At 37.7% G+C, this 21,619-nt stretch overlaps 1 protein-coding gene across 1 annotated transcript in view; it reads left to right on the top strand.

Annotated features, from left to right (window-relative positions):
• The window catches only part of PRKCI (protein kinase C iota), a 71,162-nt gene that overhangs the window by 17,352 nt on the left and 32,191 nt on the right, over nucleotides 1–21,619 (top strand). The window contains exons 3-6 of the mRNA XM_004424754.2: nucleotides 14,129–14,218; nucleotides 16,399–16,449; nucleotides 19,414–19,499; nucleotides 20,894–21,034. Coding sequence (XP_004424811.1) covers nucleotides 14,129–14,218; nucleotides 16,399–16,449; nucleotides 19,414–19,499; nucleotides 20,894–21,034 — 368 coding nt within the window. The remainder of the gene's footprint in view (nucleotides 1–14,128; nucleotides 14,219–16,398; nucleotides 16,450–19,413; nucleotides 19,500–20,893; nucleotides 21,035–21,619) is intronic.

Raw genomic sequence — 21,619 nt, 5'->3', positions numbered from 1 at the left:
TAGCCGTGTAGGCATTGGGCATGCTTATCAGGAGAAAAAGTTTTCTCTTGGATCAGTGGAGACAGGACTATAATTTGATTTCTCTGGTTTATGAGAAACACTGTTCAAGAAGCTAAACATTTAATTGTGGGATTTTATAGTAGAGCAAATAAAGATCATAAGCTTCATTTCTTTAAACAGATTCATGACAACTGCCATTTTTCCTTGTGTTCAAAGCCAGTTTTACTGATTTGTTTTGATGTGCATGTGGAAAAACTGGTTTGCTTAATCTAACTGAACATTTTAGAATGAATAGTCATTTTGTAACAATCATACTCCCTTCTCATATTTGGTGAGAGAGTGTGGGGCAGAGAATGATAAATGGGACTTTTTAGTTCATCATGTTTTAATTGTGAGTGTTTTTCCTTAAGCATGTATTTTTTATATTTACAACCTAACATTAAGAATTTTCTAAATTTCTAATTCTATAAATTTCTAATTTATTAAGGTCTGATTACCTGGTTTAAGTTTAACCATGTTTCTGTTCTTTCACTTCTCTTTTACTAGAAACTAGCCTTTGGATATTTTGTTTCTTATTAAAGTTTTTATTAACAATAATGCATGCTTTTTAACAAAAATATTGATTTTTCTGAAGGAAAATGTATCTCTGGGGATCCTCATATCCCCAGAAACAGCTGTGATAAACAAATTGATGATGTCTTTTTCTGTGAATATACAACTAGAAGGGATAGGGTAACAATTTTTTTCTTTCTTACAAATAGACTAATATTGTACAAGCTGTTATTTAACTTTTTCACTTAACATCTTGTGTCTATCTTTCCATATCAGTGCATGTAGATTATCTCATTCCTCTTAAAGGCTGTGTAGTATTATATAACATGGTTGTACCACAGTTTATTTAACCACTCCCTTTTTGATGGGTGTTTGTATTGTTTGCAGTTTAACTGTCAAACATATTGGTGCAGAGAATATCTTTGTGCATAGATTTTTTTGGGCACCTGTACTGCATTATATGTAAGATAAATTCTCTGAAATGTAATTTGTCCCTGATGATAGGTGGTACCAATTGATCTCCAAAAATATTGTACCTTTTGTTATACTTTCACCCATAGCATATGTGAATTGTTTTTTGTTTTTTTTTTGTACACCCTGTAAAAGACTGAGGGAAAAAGTTGAAAAATGTAAGTGATTTGTAGAGCATGGGAGGGGGTATTATTTGGATGTAGTTCTTTAATTTATGTCCTATTGGCTTCAATAGGTAAGATTCATGAAAATTTAAAATGAGTATAAGCCTTTGACATAAAGAGTATGGGGTGTTTCTGAATTCTAGGAGGTTCAACTTCTTCCTGACTTGCGTTATAAAATCTGATGTGTTCATAGAGGGGTAAATTGAGTGCCAAGATGTAGCAAAACCATACGTAGGATGGTAAGAAACATACTTCTCTTATGTGATGTTTTCCGAACATCTTTAGTCTGGTATAATTTTAGCAGGTGTGTTAAGAACTAAAATAGCAAATCATTCTTCGAGCTTTTACTTTATCACCCAGCTCTATATACCGAGAGTGGTAATCATGTCAGAAAAACTGGTGAAGGGAAACCTTTTTGACTGAATGTATATTCATTGTTGCTTCAGTTGCTTAGATAGCAGTATTATAGCTCCAAACCTGAAAATTAAAAATGAAAATCAACATCAGTAAGGAAAAAAAAATCTAAGTACTCCTGAGTAGATCTCATTTTGTAACTGGTATTTTCCTTCTGCTTGGAGAACTTCCTTTAACCTTTCCTGTAGTGGAGTTTTGCTGGTGATGAATTCTTTCAGCTTTTTTGTGGCTGTATTTCACCTTTTTGAAAAATGGCTTTCTTGAGGTTTAATTGACATACAATAAGCTATACATAGTAAAAGTGTACAGCTTGATGAGTTTTCACACCCAGGAAACCATAACTGCAAGCAAGATAAAGAATGTGTCCATTACCCCCAAACGTTTCCTCACTCCTGGTTATGCTTTGCAGTTCCTCACTCCTGTTCCTCCATTCCAGGCAACTACTTCTCTGCTTTCTGTCACTATAGATTAGTTTGCATTTTCTAGAGTTTTATAGGAATGGAATCGTATGGCACGTGCTCTTTATTTTTGGTCTGGCTTCTTTCACTCAGCATAGTTATTGATAACTGTGTTGCGTGTATCAGTAGTTCCTTTCCTTTTTGTACCGAGTGGTATTCCAGCATATGGATATACCACAATTTGTTTATCCATTCATCTGTTGACAGACGTTGAAGTTGTTTCCAGTTTTTGGCTGTTAGAAATAAAAGTGCTGTGGCAATCTTGTACAAGTCTTTGTATGGATATGTATTTCCTTTTCTCTTGAGTAAGCACCTAGAAGTGGAATGGCTGGATCATCTGATAGGTATATATGCTTGTTTTTTATAAAATAGGAGAAGAAAAATTTGAAAAGGAGATGAGGTGGGGTGCTGCACCCCAGGCACGTTCTTAGGCAGATGGTTTTTATTCTGTTTATTTATTTATTTTTTGTGAGGAGATCAGCCCTGTGCTAACATCTGCCAATCCTCCTCTTTTTTTGCTGAGGAAGACTGGCCCTGGGCTAATATCTGTGCCCATCTTCCTCCACTTTATGTGGGACGCCGCCACAGCATGGCTTGCCAAGCAGTGCTTCCGTGTGTGCCCGGGATCCTAACCTACGAGCCCTGGGCGCACTTAACCGCTGCGCCACTGGGCTGGCCCTTATAAATTCTTTTATTATTATGGTAAAATATACATAACGTAAAATTTACCATTTTAGTCTTTTTTAAGTGTACAATTCAGTGACATTAAGCATATTTTTAATGTTGTGCAACCGTCCCCACTACCCATTTCCAGAACTTTTTTATCATCCCAAACAAAAACTCTGCCTATTTAACAATAACTCCCCATCCCCCTTCCTCCAGCTCCTGGTGACCTTTCTTAGACTTTCTGTCTCTATGAGTTTGCCTTTCTGTCTCTCTGAATTTCTATCCCTATGAATTTGTCTCTAGGTCACCTTTGTTTTTGAAAGATAATTTTGCTGGGTAGATAATTCTTGGTTGACAGTGTTTTTGTGTGTGTGTGAGAAAGCTTGGCCATGAGCTAACATCTGTTGCCAATCTTCCTCTTTTTTTGCTGAGGACGATTGGCCCTGAGCTAACATCTGTGCCCATCTTCCTCTATTTTGTATATGGGATGCCCCCACAGCATGGCTTGATGAGTAGTGCTTATGTCTGCGCCTGGGATCCGAACCTGCGAACCTCAGGCTGCCTGGTGGAACATACGAACTTAACCACTATGCCACCGGGCTGGCCCCAGGTTGACAGTTTTTTTATTCAGTACACTGTGTTCTAGCTTGCGTTGTTTCTAATGCAAAATCTGTCAACTTCATCTTAGTTCCTCTGTACGTATTGTATCTCTGGCTGCTTTTAAGATTTTTCTATTTATCACTGGTTTTAAGCAATTTGATGATGATGGGCTTTAGTTTTAATTTTCTTCATGTTTCTTATCTTGAGATTTGTTGAGCTTCTCGGATCCATGGGTTTATAGTTTTCATCAAATTTGTAAAATTTTTCTTCTGGGATACATTTAAGTTCTTTGGAAACAGTTGATCCTTCATTGCTTGATTTCCAATAACTTGAACCATTTTTTCATTTATTTTGTCTAGTTTTTTTATTGTTTTAGGTGGAGGGTTAAATCCAATTCCTGTTACTCCATCTTCTCCAGAAGTGGAAGTCGAGGATGATATTATAACATATGCTTTGGTGACCACTGATTTACACCTCCCAGAAAAAGGAAGCAAGAAGCCAGAAATCCATTAGTGTTGTGATTGGGCCTAACATTGAAAGGATACCACCTAAACACCATAGCATTCTTGGAAAATCTTTGCAAATCTATATTTAAGCAATGCAACCCTGTGGAGTAGGGAGTGCAGTGACTTGCACAAGTGGTATATTGTGTTCTGAACCTAGTATCCAGAGGCAGGTTGATAGTGGGAAGGTCCTGGTGGGAACAGAGAGTGAGTCTGTAAATCTATGGCTGACTCAGACATCAGGGAGAGGAGTGTGGTGGTGCTGTCTCAGGCAAACGTTAAAGATTGCCAACTTTGGTTTTAGGCTGTGTTGATTTTTTCAAATGTAGGGCACTGAATTCACCCATGTGCCGAAATACCAAATATAACTAGTGTTATATATGTGTTTCATGTTCTGCATCTTGTCAGGTTATCTCATAAATAATTGGATCTTGCATATTTACCAAACACTGTGAGGTCCACTGCTGTAATTTGCTTCTTTCTTTTTTATAGGTGAAAAGAAAATGTAGATACACTGAAAAAAGACCAGGCCTGCTGGTTAATATACAGGTTTCATTGCCTGGAAATTCATTGAACTGAACAGATCTCACTCTGGGTGTATGCCTGTTTTAGGATGTGAATTCAGACTTTAGTAATAGAGTGGGCTTTGAGAAATAGCTTTTCCTCTCATCTTTGTTTCGTGACGACTCTGCATGGAATGTTTTCCTTCTGAGTTATGTGTCCTGCTTTATCAGGCATTAAACAGTTGGCCCAAAAAAGGAAATACTTGAACCAAGGACATTCAGTCCAATAAAAACAAAATAGGTTTGAACATACGTAACGTGAGTGATTAACTCTTATTTTCACACTTCCTTGTGGTTATTCAAAAGTATCAATCTCTAGGTACATACTGAAAGCAGGTACTTGACCTGGCCTATTTTTCAACCAATGGCAAGCAGATACCATTCTGACAAAATGACAATGTTTAGCAAGAGCGAAAAATTGATTTTTCAAAATATGATTATAATGGTACCCTTTAACAGTTAATTTCATTCATGGCTTTTTATCAAAGTGCAATAATAAAGCCACACTTATAATGGACCAAGCAGTACTATAAGGCACTTTAAATATGTGATCTTTAATTTTCCCATCATCCTTGCAATATAGGTAATAGCTTTCTGTTTATGTAGGAGAAAATTGGAGCTCAAAGAAGTAATTTTGCTAAAGTCACACAAGAGAGATGGAATCTGGAGCCCGGGAGAGAGTTGGGTATGAAGTAGTACAGGGCACCTCTGTGAGAGATTTTTGATGCTCCTTTTTAAAGGCCTGACTCAGGCATTTCCTAAGAACATAACTTATTTATATAACATTTATATCTATTACATAGAGTGTTGTAATCTCTGGCTGATTTTTTGTTTTGTTCCAGGAGCATGTAGCTATCTAATAAAGGTTGATATGAGTTGAGAATATGACATCTTTCTCTAAGGCACACAACTCCTTAAAGATTTTTCTAGACCTTTTAACATTTTGTAAATGCTAATTAAGAATTCAGTATTAAGTCAACTTTAAACAGGAAAGAAGACTTCAGAAACCACATCCATAATCCTGTCATCCTGATGCATAATTGTGTTTATTTTTCATAGAGCCTTGTAATCTTTTTGATGATCTTTTCTTAATTTAGTTGTTCATTTTATATGTATTTTGAATGTTTCTTTTGTGCTATTTTGTGTTTATTTCTGAAGTACCTTTTTGTTAAGGTACTCCCAGTCCATTACAGATAGTATTTGATCAATTTTTGTCTCATCTCTTCTTTTTTCTGTGATTAAGGAAATCAGGGGCCATCTTAAAGAAGTGATTTACCTGAGGTTGCTCAGAAAGTGAGGTGGTTAAGGTTTGGGGTTGGTTGGTTTGTTTGTTTTTGTTTTTTTGTGAGGAAAGTTAGCCCTGAGCTAACATCCGTTGCCAATCCTCCTCTTTTTTTGCTGAGGAAAATTGGCCCTGGGCTAACATCTGTGCCCATCTTCCTCTACTTTATATGGGACGCCGCCACAGCATGGCTTGACAAGTGGTGCGTTGGTCTGTGCCCAGGATCCGAACCTGCAAACCCCGGGCCGCCAACACGGAGCGCACACACTTAGCCGCTGTGCCACCGGGCCGGCCCCCAGGGTTTGGGTTTTTTGATTCATTGACTACAACAGTGAAATCACCCTAACTGCAGAAGTCACTTGAATTGTGGAAATCACAGTTTGCTGGGTGTTGAATTTGGTTCAGTTTTTTTAGGTTTTTTGGAAAAATTTGTAGAAATACCCCATTAGAACATCAAAATCAGGCAGTGAGTCTAGGGAAAATTGGATTTAATATTTAAATTTTTTAAAAATAAGGATGCTTATAGGGCCGGCTCCGTGGCTTAGTGGTTAAGTGCGCGCGCTCTGATGCTGACGGCCCGGGTTCGGATCCCGGGAGCGCCCCGAGGCACCACTTCTCCGTCCAACGCGAGGCCGAGTCCCACGTACAGCAACTAGAAGGATGTGAACCTATGACATACAACTATCTACTGGGGCTTTGGGGGGAAAAAACTGAATAAAAAAAAAAAAAAAATCTTTAAAAAAAAAAAAAAAAAAAAAAAAAAGGATGCTTATAAGGCATCCATTGGTGCATTCATGTGTGTGTGCATGAGAGAGAGGGAGAAATACATATGTACACTTGCATACATATGTATACATATAAATGATGTATATATTTCTCATAGTTTAAAAAACAATCTGAGGTGAACTTAAATGTATTTGCCAGCATGCCCTCAGTTTCCTCACCTGGAAAATTGGAAATGAAGTGTTAATTATATTTCAGATTCATTCTATTTCTAGAATTCTTCCAATATTTCATTGTTGATAATTAGTTTAGTCAACTGGCTCATTTTTCTTTTTTTCATTTTATTTTTTATTTATTTATTTTTTGAGGAAGATTGACCCTGCGCTAGCATCTGTGGCCAATCTTCTTCTTTTTCTTTTTTCTCCCTAAAGCCTCAGTACACAGTTGTGTATCATAGTTGTAGAGTTGTAGCTCTTCTATGTGGGATGCCACCTCAGCATGGCTTGATGAGCAGTGAGTGGGTCAGCTCCCAGGATCCGAACCGGAGAACCCCGGGCCGCTGAAGCGGAGCACGAACTTAACCGCTATGCCACTGGACCGGCCCCTGGCTTGTTTTTCTAACTGGAATAATAATTTGCACACTTACTGAAGTGTGAAATTTTCATTATTTTTTATGTTGCTTTCCAGTTTTTAACCTTGGCTTACACTTAAATATACTTTTGTAGAAGCAAAAGTTGTTTTTTTAAACCTATGTCAAAAATGAAATGTAATTATATTCACTTTCGTGTATGTGGCAAAATGGGAGAAATTTGCATAACTGAAAAAGTGAGTCTGTGTAAATGAATTTATCTTTTTTTTTAATTTACTTTTAATTTTATTTATTTATTTATTTTTTTCCCCCCCAAAGCCCCAGTAGATAGTTGTATGTCATAGCTGCACAGCCTTCTAGTTGCTGTATGTGGGACGTGGCCCCAGCATGGCTGGAGAAGCGGCGCGTGGGTGCGCGCCTGGGATCCGAACCCGGGCTGCCAGCAGCAGAGCGCATGCACTTAACCGCTAAGCCACGGGGCCGGCCCTGAATTACTTTATTTCTTTGAGGCAAGATAAAACTTTGCTTTTGGACGAGAATGTTATGTGTTTTTTTTTGTGAGGAAGATCAGCCCTGAGCTAACATCCATGCCAATTCTCCTCTTTTTGCTGAGGAAGACTGGCCCTAAGCTAACATCTATTGCCAATTCTCCTCCTTTTTTTCTCTTTTTATCCCCAAAGCCCCAGTAGATAGTTGTATGTCATAGTTGCACATCCTTCTAGTTGCTGTATGTGGGATGCTGCCTCAGCATGGCCGGAGAAGCAGTGCGTCACTGTGCGCCCGGGATCCGAACCTGGGCCGCCAGTAGTGGAGCATGCGCACTTAACCGCTAAGCCATGGGGCCGGCCCCTAAGAATGTTACTTAGTTATCAGACTCACTTTTATAAAAATGCTGCCGTAAGCATTCTTTTTTTTTTTTTTTATAATTTTATTTATTTATTTTTTTCCCCCAAAGCCCCAGTAGATAGTTGTATGTCATGGTTGCACATCCTTCTAGTTGCTGTATGTGGGCCTCAGCATGGCCGGAGAAGCGGTGCTTCGGTGTGCGCCCGGGATCCGAACCCAGGCCGCCAGCAGTGGAGCGCGCGCACCTAACCGCTAAGCCATGGGGCCGGCCCAGTTTTTTTTTTTGTGTGTGTGTGTGTGTGACGAAGATCAGCCCTGAGCTAACATCTGATGCCAATCCTCCTCTTTTTTGGTGAGGAAGATTGGCCCTGGGCTAACATCTGTGCCCATCTTCCTCTACTTTACGTGGGACGCTGCCACAGCACGGCTTGAGAAGCAGTGCGTCGGGGCGCACCCGGGATCCAAACCTGCGAACCCCAGGTGGCAGAAGCGGAGCGTGTGCACTTAACCGCTGCGCCACCGAGCTGGCCCCAGCATTCTTTTTTTTTAAACAGCTTTATTGTGATATAATTTATCATTTAAAGTGTACAATTCATTGGTTTTTAGTATATTCACGGACTATTTCCACTTTTGGCTATTACGAATAATGCTGCTGTGAACATTTGGTTACAGCTCTCTGTGTGGACATATGTTTTCATTTCTCTTTGGTATATACCTAGAAGTGGAGTTGCTGGGTCATATGGTACCTATGTTTAACCTTTTTAGGAGCTACTAGACTGTTTTCCAAAGCAGCAGCACCATTTTGTATGCCCATCAGCAGTATATGAGTTTCCAGTTTCTCTACATCCTCACCAACACTTGTTATTATCAGTGTACTGTGTGTTGATCCAAAAATAGTATATCTGTGCAATCTGGTGGAATCATATTGACCTCACTATTTTTCATCTAGCCTCTTAAGGTAACAACACTAAGACAGTTACAAAGTGAGTCTATGAGAGAACCAATAGCTTTCCTTTGTATAGATAATACTCAGTGAGAAAGTATATTGGAAGAAAAAAATTTTTTTTAAATCTAGAAATAAACTTTGAAGAAATGTGTAGAAACCATATAAAGAAAACTAAAAAAAAAAAAAAATGGATGTCATAAACAAAACTCGAATGAATGGGGTTGGGAAGAAGCAACATGTAAAGTGTGAACTCCCTACAGAGCAATCTATAAAGAACACAATCACCTCCAAAAAATTCTAATAGGATTTGTTAAAAATTGACAGTTTCATCTGGAAAATAAATGCTCAAGAATAAACAGGAAAATTCTGAAAAAGTGAATGTAAAGAGGAAAGGTTTTTCCTAATTCTATATGTCAAAAAACACCATAATCGGGCCGGCCCCATGGCTTAGTGGTTAAGTGCACGCGCTCCGCTGCTGGTGGCCCGAGTTCGGATCCCGGGCACGCACTGACACACCACTTCTCCGGCCATGCTGAGGCCTCGTCCCACATACAGCAACTAGAAGGATGTGCAGCTATGACATACAACTATCTATTGGGGCTTTGGGGGAAAAATAAATAAATAAAAATTATAAAAAACAAAACAAAAACAAAAACACCATAATCACAGATATAAGAATAGTAGCAACTGAGAGAAAATATTTGTAACATTGGCAAAGGATTGCTATTTCTAATATAAAATAATTGTCAAAAACAGATGAAAAATCTACTTAAAGAGGTGCAAATAGCTAATTCATAAATGACAAAAAAACTCAAGGATCACTAATAATTAAAGAAACAAAGATTTAAAAATAAGACATCAGTTTTCACCTATCAGATTAGAAAGTATTTAAAATTTAATAATTACCTATAGAGAATTAGCAAAGATAAACTGTTGGTTGAATGTATATGTCATAACCTTTTTGGAGTTACTTTCAATTGGAATAATTGTTAAAATTCTAAATGGGCATATTTTGAACCAATCAGTTCTACTTCTAGGAAATTATGAAAAGTTACTCAAACACAAATATTTCATTCAAGAATATTTACTATATTATTCACTAATAAAAAGGACTGAAATACTAATACATACTACAGCATGGATGAACGTTGAGAACATTCTAAGCAAAAAAAGCCAGACATAAAAGACCACATATTGTATGACTTGATTTATATGAAATGTCCAGAAAAGGCAAATCTATAGAAACTGAAAGTAGATCAGTGGTTGCCTGGGTCTGGCAGTGGGAGGAGAGGTTGAGGGGACGAGGGGAGTGACTGCTGATAGGCAAGGGGTTTTTTTGAGAGGGAGGTAATGAAAATGTTCTTAAACTGATTACGGCGATAGTTGCACAGCTCTGTGAACATACTTTCAACCACTGAATTGTACACTTTGCGTAAATTGAATGCTATGTGAATTATATCTTAATAAAGCTGTTGTTAAAAAATTAGTAGATTATATTTAGCATTTTTTTGAAAATGTGAAATATTACCTCCTTAGGTAAGGCTTTTCAGAATAGGTAGCATTTGTCCTGGGTCTTTATGATTACCAGAATTTCAGGATTCAACTTGAAGGATGGTAGGAAGGTGTTTGTTACATAACAAATCACCTCGAAGCTTAGTAGCTGTAAAAAAACCCTACCTTTTTTTTTTTTATTATTTTTTTATTTTTTCCCCCAAAGCGCCAGTAGATAGTTGTATGTCATAGCTGCACATCCTTCTAGTTGCTGTATGTGGGACACGGCCTCAGCATGGCCGGAGAAGCGGTGCGTCAGTGCGTGCCCGGGATCCGAACCCGGGCCACCAGCAGCGGAGCGCGCGCACCCAACCGCTAAGCCACGGGCCCGGCCCTACCATTTTATTTTATAATCTCTCACACTTCTGTGAGGTGACTGGCTCTGCTGGTCTCACATGCAATGGCAATCAGGTGGCAGCTGGGTCTGGAGTCATGTGAAGGCTCACCTGGGATGCTGGCACAGTTGGTTCTCTCTCCCTCTCTGTGTAGTCTCAGGGCTTCTGCTCTCTCTCTGGTTTCTCCTCATTGTCTCTACAACAGAGGTAACCGAACCTCTTGCATGGCAGCTCAGGGCTTCCAAAAGCACAAAAAGTAAAAAGTGCCAGACCTTTTTCAGGCTGAAGCCTAGAACTGGCACAGCACCACTTTGTGGCTTTTTCTTAGTTACTGTAGTGACAGAGCCAGTCCAGGTGCACATTCCAGAACTTTTTCATCTTCCCAAACTGAAACTCTATACCCGTTAAACAACTCCTGATTTCCCCACCATTCTACTTTCTGTTTCTATGAATTTGACTACTCTAAGTACCTCTTGTAAATAGAATCATGTAGTATTTGCCCTTTTGTGACTGGCTTATTTCACTTACCATAATGTCTTCAAGGTTCATCCATGTTGTAGCATGTGTCAGAATTTCCTTCCTTTTGAAGGCTGAATAATATTCCTTTGTATGTATATACCACATTTTGTTTATCCATTCATCTATTTTTGGGTGCTTGGGTTGCTTCCACCTTTTGACTGTTGTGAATAATGCTGCTGTGAACATATGTGTACAAATATCTGTTAGAGTCTCGGCTTTCAATTCTTTTGGATATAAATACAGAAGTGGAATTGCTGGATCGTATGGTAATTCTATGTTTTATTTTTTGAGGTGGCTGCACCATTTTACATTCCCACCATCAGTGCACAAGAGTTCCAATTTCTCCACATTCTTGCTAATGCTTTTTATTTTCTGGGGTCTTTTTGTTTGTTTTATAATAGCCATCCTTATGGGATAAAGTGGTATCTCATTGATTTGCATCTTCCTAATCATTATGATGTCGAACATCTTTTCATGTGCTTATTGGCCATTTGTATATCTTCTTTGGGGAAATGTCCTTTGCTCATTTTTTTTAACTGGGTGTTTTTTTTTTTTGTCATCATTATTGAATTGTAGGAGTTCTTTATATATTCTAGATATTAATCCCTTATCAGATGTATGAGTTGCAAATATTTTCATCCATAGGTTGTCTTCACTGTATTGATAGTGTTCTTTGATGCACAAAAGTTTTTAATTTTGGTGTAGACCAATTTCTCTTTTTTTTTTTTTTTTGCCTGCTTTTGGTGTCATATCCAAGAAATCATTTGCCAAATGCAATGTCATGAAGCTCTCTCTCTATGTTTTCTTGCAAGAATTTTGTAGTTTTAGCTCTTACATTTAGGTCTTTGATCCATTTTGAGTTAATTTTTGTTTATGGTATTTTTTTGTGTGTGTGTGAGGAAGATCAGCCCAGAGCTAATATCCTGCTGAATCCTCCTCTTTTTTGCTGAGGAAGGCTGGCTCTGAGCTAACATCTATTGCCAATCCTCCTCTTTTTTTTTTTCCCCCAAGCCCCCAGTAGATAGTTGTATGTCATAGTTGCACATCCTTCTAGTTGCTGTATGTGGGACGTGGCCTCAGCAGGGCCGGACAAGTGGTGCATCGGTGCGCGCCCGGGATCCGAACCCGGGCCGCCAGTAGTGGAGTGCGTGCACTTAACCACTAAGCCACAGGGCCAGCCCTGTTTATGGTATTAAATAAAAGTTCAACTTCATTCTTTTGTGTATAGGTATGTTTGGGTATTTTGTACTGAATTTTTGTTAGTTATTATAGGTTTTTAATGGTATTGTGATTATATTAAAGAATTTTTATCTGGAGTTATAGAGATTTACTCAGAATAATACAGTGGGAGGGACATGCAGGTAAAACAAGATTTTGTAATATATGTGAAAGTTTCCAAAATAAAAAGTTAAAAAGAAGAGTTGGTAAACCAGGAGAATGGTGTTTTAGAAACCTAGACACAGAGTTTCTGTAAATAGTCAATGAGCAACTTTGTGAGGTACTATAGAGAGGGCACCTAGAATAAAGACAGAGGAGATGCCATTGACTACAGCAGCTTTTTCATGACCTTAGATACAGCAGTTTTAGTAGAGTGTTTGGACTAAAACATGAGAGCAGACTTTTGAGAAATGCATGGAAGATAGGAACATGGAAAAAGCAGGATGGGATCACTCCTAACATTAAGAAAAGTTGTTTCTAATAAATCTAAAAGATTATAAGCCTATGATTAAAAAAATACAAAAGAGAAGTATGAAGTCAAAAATCAGAGACCCTGCCCCTTTTTCTTCCCCTTCTTCTCACACACCCCCTCCAGTTTTAGTCTACAGTTTACTCTTGAGACAGGTAGGTGGCTACTGAATGAATGGAATGGCAACCTGAGTGGGAAAGAGATTTGTGAGAGGGAGACTCAAACATGCCTTAGCCTGAGAAAAGCTAGTGGGAGGAAAATAAAAATGAAAATGGAGCTGAGGAGGAATAATGGAACAACCCCGGAGAAGATAAAAGGAAGTAGGGAGTCAGCAGCCAAGTTGGAGAAAAGAACAGAAGCACTCATTTCTTTGAGATGCCTGGGAAAGACATGACTTCGTTTTTCTCTCTCAAGTAGTAGACTGCATTCACTGCTGAGAGTGACTGAGGTTTGGGACAGGGTTGGTGGCATCTAGTGTGTGGTATCATTTGGTGTAACCACAGGAATGAGCAAGAGAATGGCAGTGTGGAGGACCCAGCTCAGGCCCCAACTATGTTCGAAATGACTTTTTCGTTGAGGAATGCCATCATACAGGGAGATGTGCCATCTCAGTGATTGCCAGGGATGACTCAGTTCTTTGGCTGGTTGACTAAGGGAGGTGTTTTCTTCCTTTCCCTCTCTGTGTGTAAGTTTACTAAAACAAATGCATTTCCATTTAAAAGTAGCTCACATAGGACTGCTCTTCAGACCAGGGTACTTTGGTAGGTGTGCTTCCTTTCTGTGAGCCTGAGTAGTCTCTCAGGTGAAGGAAAATTTTGACAAAATGATTACATGGAGACCTCTTACTGACCATATTGTGGCAGTGAAACCACGTCCACTTCCTCTTTTAAAGAAACAGGTAACACAAATCTTGTCCCTGGCTATTAGTCATATTGCAGTGACAATCTAAAATGTACTCAGGGCAGATTCTGTTTGCTACATTTTGAATATACATTTTTGAGAATTAAATGGTTTTGTATGTATAAAGGTTGGTATCTATGAACCTCATGTAATATTTTGTAGAAATAGAAATGGAAATTATGTTACTTTAAAGAATAGAATTGTCTAAATAAACATCTAAAGATTTGTCCTTGTCAGATATTTCTCTATGTATATATGTAATTGTTTTTCCTCAAGATTTTATGTGATGGAAATTGTTTACTGATCATCACATTTAGAGGATTTGAAGTGAGTTTTACTTTACTTTTTATGTTTTTTAGGAGACCCGTGTACAGTATCATCGCAGTTGGAGTTAGAAGAAGCTTTTAGGCTTTATGAGCTAAACAAGGATTCTGAACTCTTGATTCATGGTAAAGGAGTAGTCGTTTCTTACTCTTCTAGAATTGTTTTTTTTTCTTTAAATAACCGTATATTCTTGACCTTCTTAACACATAATCCTGATGTCATTTTTTAAATCTCTATCCCTCATCGCTATGTAATTGTTTTTACTTGGCAATTTCTCAAATGCTAGAGAAGATAAAATCAATCAGCTTCTTATAGTCATGGGAAATTTGTTATTTGTGTATGCCTTCTTGGATGTTAAACTGTGATCATCTCTCAGTGTATCACAGCAAAGTATAGGATAGAATTTAAGAATTGAGAACCTAGTAGACCCTAAGGCCATCCCCTTGCAGTCTTGTAATATATGCAAATAATGATCTCCAAAGATATCTTAAATGTCCTCTCTTTTGTTTAAGGGTTAGCACTGAAACTATTTCCATAGTTATTACAGACGTTATGAGAGGTGGATAGTGGTGTAGAAGAGACCTAAACTCAGCCATCATGTAACTGGTACATTGTAGACCTGGGTTGTCAATCTAGATATTCTGATTCCAAACCTATGTTCTTTTCATTCTGTCATGCTACCCCTCAAATTTTTTAGGTCATGTAGAGCCCACTTAGTATACTGCATTTAATTACAATACATTGGCAATATTTTATGTAACATTTTTGGGAGCTTTAGGAGACTAGTCCTAGGGAACTCTTTAAAACTTGAAACAAATATAAGGCTCCCCTAAGTATAATGAATTGTTTCAGTACCTTGTTATTATTCCATTATACTTTTCCTTAAGTGTGTTTTTTAAAAAACAGTAGTTTGATTTTTTTCTACCTTCAGAATTTGGCATAGTGACTCCCAGGGGATCCAGAATCTGATTTGTTGAGATCCTAGCAGAACTTGAGAAGTCATCCCTTTTTTTTTGTCATCTCTTTCTAAAGTAGAACTACAAGGAATGTTTAAGAAATGCTTGACCGATAGTATTAAACACTCAGTTTGTTTTAAGTTTTATTGCTTTTTGTACCATATCACAGATCCATTTTCAGAAGTTAGCTTATATTCAACTTTTAAAAATGTATTAGGAACTGTGTTCTCGTGCTCTGTGCTCTTTATTAAACCATGTCCTTTTGTACATCACAAAATACAAATAGTTGACTAGATGTTCATTAACGTACTATTTCTTTATAGTCTGTCTCTTTATAATAGCATGTTTGTAAATTTATAGTTTCGAAGATAAAACTTACATTTTTGGATTTGGGTACTGTTTCTGGTGTTCATTTATTCCTAAAGTTAGTATACATCTTTTAAATACTGTAATGGTTTATGTTCATTTTTTTTTTTTTTTTTTTTAAAGATTTTATTTATTTTATTTTTTCCCCCCAAAGCCCCTACTTTGACATACAAAGTAGATAGTTGTATGTCACAGCTGCACATCCTTCTAGTTGCTGCATGTGGGACTCGGCCTCAGGATGGACGGAGAAGTGGTGCCTCGATGCGCACCCAGGATCCGAACCCGGGCCACCAGCATTGCAGCGCGCGCACTTAACCACCAAGCCACAGGGCCGGCCCGCTATGTTCATTTTTGTATTCCTTTTTGTAATTTAATTTTACTTCTTCATTGTAGCAAACTTGTTACTACAACAAGGATTTAAAGAGATAGTTAATGATGTCTCTAAGGGCAAAAGAAAATCGATTAGTGATGTAACAGGGAGTGGAATGAGTAATTTGAGCTTCTAATGCATTGTTTATGGATGTTCACTTTCATAAAAACTTCTTTCATATAGCTTTGGTAAAGTGGATCCTTCAAAAAGTAATACTGACCATATGCTAAGTATCTTGTGTCAAGAGAGGGTCATGTTGAATTTGGGTCATTTTTTTTTTTTTTTTGTGAGGAAGATCAGCCCTGAGCTAACATCTGATGCCAATCCTCCTCTTTTTTGCTGAGGAAGACTGGCCCTGGGCTAACATCCGTGTCCATCTTCCTCTGCTTTATATGGGATGCCGCCACAGCATGGCTTGACAAGCGGTGCGTCCGTCCGCGCCCAGGATTTGAACCTGCGAACCCTGGGCCACCAAAGCAGAGCGCACGGGCTTAACCACCTTGCCACCGGGCTGGCCCCCCGGGGTCATTTTTTTTGATATTTGAATTTAAAATTTGTATGTAATATGTATGTTTTAAATATGCTGTGTTAATGTTAGTTTATTTTTTTTCAGTATTCCCTTGTGTACCAGAACGTCCTGGAATGCCCTGTCCAGGAGAAGATAGTGAGTGTCTATATACTTCGTACCTTTGAAGAGAGTTATTTATGATACAGTGGCACAAGTGAAAAGAAGTCAGAAATAGAACTTTTAATTCACTTGATTTCTTTTCCATTCTTCAATCTAATTTAGAATATATTAGCAACTGCCTAAACTAAGTTTTGCCATATCAAAATCAGGCAGTTCTTAGTTACAACTTACTGACAAAATGGTCTCTTGCACATTTGAAAGGAAAATTAAGTTAATTTTAAGTCATGTTTCTTCCTGGTTTTTAGTTTTGGAAATTTCAAACCTATGGAGAAGTTGAAACAACATTGAAAACAAAGATACTCATATATCCTTTGCCTAGATTCACCAATTATTAACATTGTTTGTGTTTGCTTTATCTCTGTTTCTGTATGTGTGCACACATATGCATACATATATATCCATAACAAATACACCTGTTTTATTTTTATTTATTTTTTTGCTATACCCTTTGAGAGTAAGTAACTGACATGACACTTCACCTCTAAGTACTTCAACCTGTGTTCTTAGGAATTGTTGTGGGATTTTCTTTTGAATGTCTAAGCTAGTGGTTACCATTAATGAGATGAATTGAAAGAATCAAATCTTTGGCCTGTAATTTAAATATGAAAACTTATGTATGATCATAAGTTATTGCTTTTGATATATGGTATAATTTATTAGCTGTAGATAGTAGGCAACTCATTTTCATTTGTGGTTTCTACACATATCCATAACTTTAGAAGGAACAGTGGTAAATTTTTGCTTTGAATTCAGGGAAATAGTTCTAAACTTTTAATTCTATGACTCTTCATGAAACTTGGTGAAAAAGAAAAATTAACTATGGGTATTTGTATATAGAGTTGAGTGGGGACTATGTACTATATAGGAAGATGGGGAAATATAAGGAGTAGGTAGAACCCTGAAGCAATAGTGAAAAATTCAGGTTAGGATTCAGCTAGGAATATATCATTGGCGTTCCAGTGGCAGGTGGATAAGCTGTGTAGGCTGCCTTCACAGAGCTACTGGAGAAGGAGCTGTCCTCTCTGTCCAGGCCAGAGTTTTGCCATTGTAGCAGATCTTTTATGGGTCTGTAGCACACTTCACAGATAAAATATTTCCTAACTTTTCACTCTATTTTATATTCACTTTCCCTCTTTAAAATTTCCTGCTGGGGGGCCAGCCTCTGTGGCTTAATGGTTAAGTTCAGTGCAATCTGCTTTGGCAGCCTGGGTTCAGTTCCTGGGCACAGACCTACACCAGTTGTCTGTCAGTGCCCATGCTGTGGGGGCGGCTCACTTACAAAAAGAGTAAGATTGGCAACGGATGTTAGCTCAGGGCAAATCTTCCTCAGCAAAAAAAAAAAAAATTGCTGGTGGGGATTTTGACATCACTCTTCTCTCCTAGTGTAATAAATATTACTAAACTAAAGCATGGAGAAAAATTGATAACCATTAATGGGTTCTCTTGGCTCTTTTAATTCCTAGGCAACATTAACTTGTTTAAATTTAAGATATATCAAGTTGTAGTTCATGAAAGCTTCTGAAATAGGTTGTTTTTTTAGGTTAAGATATTATTAACAGAGACTTTCTGCTTTGGTTACTCCTAACAGAATAAATAATTAAAAATAAAAGCATCTATATTTAAAGTTCTTTCTGTATTATGCTTTCTAATTCAAAGCATTTTAACTGGTCTTTTCTATTGTAATTTTAAGTAGTAAACCTAGTGCCACATTTGCTTTAAAATATGACTTGAGAAAGCAAATGGAATCTTTCCACAGTATTAAATGATTACTGTGGAATATTACTATTAATGAGTAATGGACAATATATATAATAGTGATTGACTTAACCGAAATTATGCAGGTGGACTAGATTTGATCTTGTGGAACCTCTTAGTTTATTTAGGAAAAGTATTAATATAAAAACTATTGGATAAAAGATTGTTGGGGAAGAGAATATTCTTGTGGTTACAAAGTGTCCATTATAGAGTACTTACTGTAGAATGTACCTTTACAGTAAAGAGAACTGGCAATCACTGCCTTCAACAGAGTGATTGAACACCAGTAGTGGAAGTCAACAATCTGACATTTGTGTATCTCTTGATGTGGTACAGTAAGAAACACACATGACCTATGTATCATTTTTGCCATAAATTTTAATACTGAGTCTAATGAGGAAACAGACAAATCCAGAATGTAGGACATAATATAAGACAACTGCCTGAACTCTTTTTAAAAAAAGTCAACATCATGAAACACAAACAACAAATAAGGCAGAATGAATGTTTTAGGATACATTAAAGAGACAAAAAAGGTATAGCAACCAAATGCGGTGCCGGAATCTTGATTGGATCCTGGAGAGAAAAAGAAAGCTATGAAAGACACTTTGAGTGCTAATAGGGAAATTTGCACGTGAACTGTATATATTAGGTGATATTGAATTAATGTTAATTTTCTAAGACATGGTAATGGTATTGTGGTTAAGTAGAATTAGGGGGAATGTCTTTAATCTCAGGCAGTGAATACTTAGGTATTTAAGAGTGAAGTGTTATGATGTCTGCAACTTAGTTTTAAATGATTCAGAAGAAAAGTGTTATGTAAATAGAGAGGAAAGCAAATGTGGCAAAATGTTAGCACTTAGTAAATCTAGGCGAAGTATGCAGGTATTTATTGTTCTATTCTTTCAAGTTTTCTGAGGGCTTAAAAAATTTTCAAATTAAAAGTTGGGGGGAAATTAAAAAACAGAAAAGTAATAATAGTTATTCAAACATTTATACTCCATAGGCTTTATTTTCATCTAGTCCCTTGATGAATCCATTTTATTTTTTCACTTTCAAGTTTTTATCAGTATACATTTTTTTCTTGCAATGAATATCATGAAAAAATCACGGACAATTATAAAATGAATTTTATTCACACTTGCTCTTTTTTTTTTCTTTTTTTAACTTTTAATCTCTCTCCAGAATCCATCTACCGCAGAGGTGCACGCCGCTGGAGAAAGCTTTATTGTGCAAATGGCCACACTTTTCAAGCCAAGCGTTTCAACAGGGTAAACCTTAGTTTGTTGAATGTTGATAATTTGAGATATCAATTGTTTCCTCTCTACTATGAAAGAAAGGTAGTCTTGTTATTCCCTTTTAAAGGAGTAAGCAGGGTGACCTAACATTCCCAGTTTCCCTGGGGCAGTACACCTGTTATCTTGAGGTAATTTTTAATAGCATCTCCTCTCACTCTTAAAAATGTTCCAGATTGGATGATTAATTATATGGTTACCCAACTATAAGAAAGTTGGATTTTTTAATACAATTCAAGACAGCCAGAAAATAAGCAAGGTTTATTTTGCAAGCCACTTTATGTTGTAATTTTAATTTTCACTGTTTAGAAAATAGTAATTGCAAACACTTATCTAGCTTTTACTATGTCTCAGGCACTTTTCCAAATGCTTAACATATATTGACTCCTTTAATCCTTACAACACCCTTGAGAGATAGGTACTATATATTTCCTTTGTGTGTGTGTGTGAGGAAGATCGGCCCTGAGCTAACATCTGCCAACCCTCCTCTTTTTGCTGAGGAAAACTGGCCCTGGGCTAACACCCATGCCCATCTTCCTCCACTTTATATGGGATGCTGCCACAGCACGGCTTGACAAGCAGTGCGTCGGTGTGCTCCTGGGATCCGACTGGCGAACTCGGGGCCACCGCAGTGGAGTGCCAGCACTTAACCGCTTGTGCCACGGGGCCGGCCCCATTTTATAGATGAAAAAACTGAGGTCCAGGGCACTTAAATAACTTACCCAAGATGACACAGCTAGTAAGTGGCAAAGCCAAAGTATGAAAGCAATCTGTCTCCAGAAGTCCATGTTTTTAACTACTCTTGATAACTACAAATTTATGGACTCCATTTCCATTCTAAAACTAGTGCCATGTTCTGAATTCGTTAATGTAAATAGAAGCCACCACCTGAGGTTCCCAAACTCTTGTTCCCAGCAGTACTGGGAACAAGAGAAGTTAAAATGAGAAGTCACTCTAGGTGTTGCTCTTTAAGAGAGCTGGGCTTTGGTTTGAGCTCTGCACAGTCTGGAAGGTTTATGTTTGTTGGGAGTCCTTACACTTTTGTAACATGGCAGCTTTTTCTGCCATGTTTTTCAAGTTTAATTCACTTCGTATTTTCATTTCTCTGAACTTAATTATGTGAAGAATGAAAATTCTTGGACTTGTAACAGAAAACAACATGGTTGCAAATTTCACTCTCTTTAAAACAAGCTCTCTTTTCTCTTTATTTTTCCCTGACCATCACAGCTTTGGAAAAGTTATGTATGATGAAGGGAATTGAGTTAGAGAAGAAAGTCACTTATTTTCACTGTTTCATGAGCAAACTGTTGGGAAATGATTGTGACCTTTTTTTGTTGATAAAATACTGTTGAATTAATTGCTCTTTCCAGCGTGCCCACTGCGCCATCTGCACTGACCGAATATGGGGACTTGGACGCCAGGGATATAAGTGCATCAACTGCAAACTCCTGGTTCATAAGAAGTGCCACAAACTTGTCACAATTGAATGTGGGCGGCATTCTTTGCCACCGGTAAGATGTAATTGTCTTTTGTGTGTGCGCGCGCGTGCTCGCGCGCGCGAGGAAGGTTAGCCCTGAGGCAGTAACGTCTGTTGCCAATCTGCCTGTTTTTTTTTTTTCCCCCTGAGGAAGATTGGCCCTGGGCTAACATCCGTGCGCATCTTCCTCTCCTTTATATGTGGGATGCCTGCCACAGCATGGCTTGAGAAGCGGTGCATAGGTCCATGCGAACTGGTGAACCCTGGGCCACCAAAGCGGAGTGCATGAACTTAACCACTACACCACCTGGCCAGCCCCTAATTGTCTATTTTTTTAATAGAGCATTTGTGATAACACTACTAGAACAGAGGGCTAAAATAGGCAGATATTAAGGAATCACAGCTCAACATTGTTGTGGCAGAATGAGTAGGGATACTTTACAGTTCAGTTAATGTACTGGGAATTTTGGAATTGTTATTACAAATTTTTTTGTAGAATATAGTTAACTTTGTTTACCCTGCTATAAAATCATCTGGTCTAAATTAGGAAGATGTAGGGGGAACCATTTAAGAGATTTTTTTTTCTCTTCTTTAAGCTAAGCTCCTTAGTTTATAGCTC

The sequence above is a fragment of the Ceratotherium simum genome, chromosome 15 (assembly GCF_057802395.1).
Source record: "Ceratotherium simum simum isolate JZ-2026a chromosome 15, ASM5780239v1, whole genome shotgun sequence".
Classification (NCBI taxonomy): Eukaryota; Metazoa; Chordata; class Mammalia; order Perissodactyla; family Rhinocerotidae; genus Ceratotherium; species Ceratotherium simum.
The sequence above is the reverse complement of the archived record's forward strand: the minus strand, read 5'-3'. Positions and strand labels throughout refer to the sequence as shown.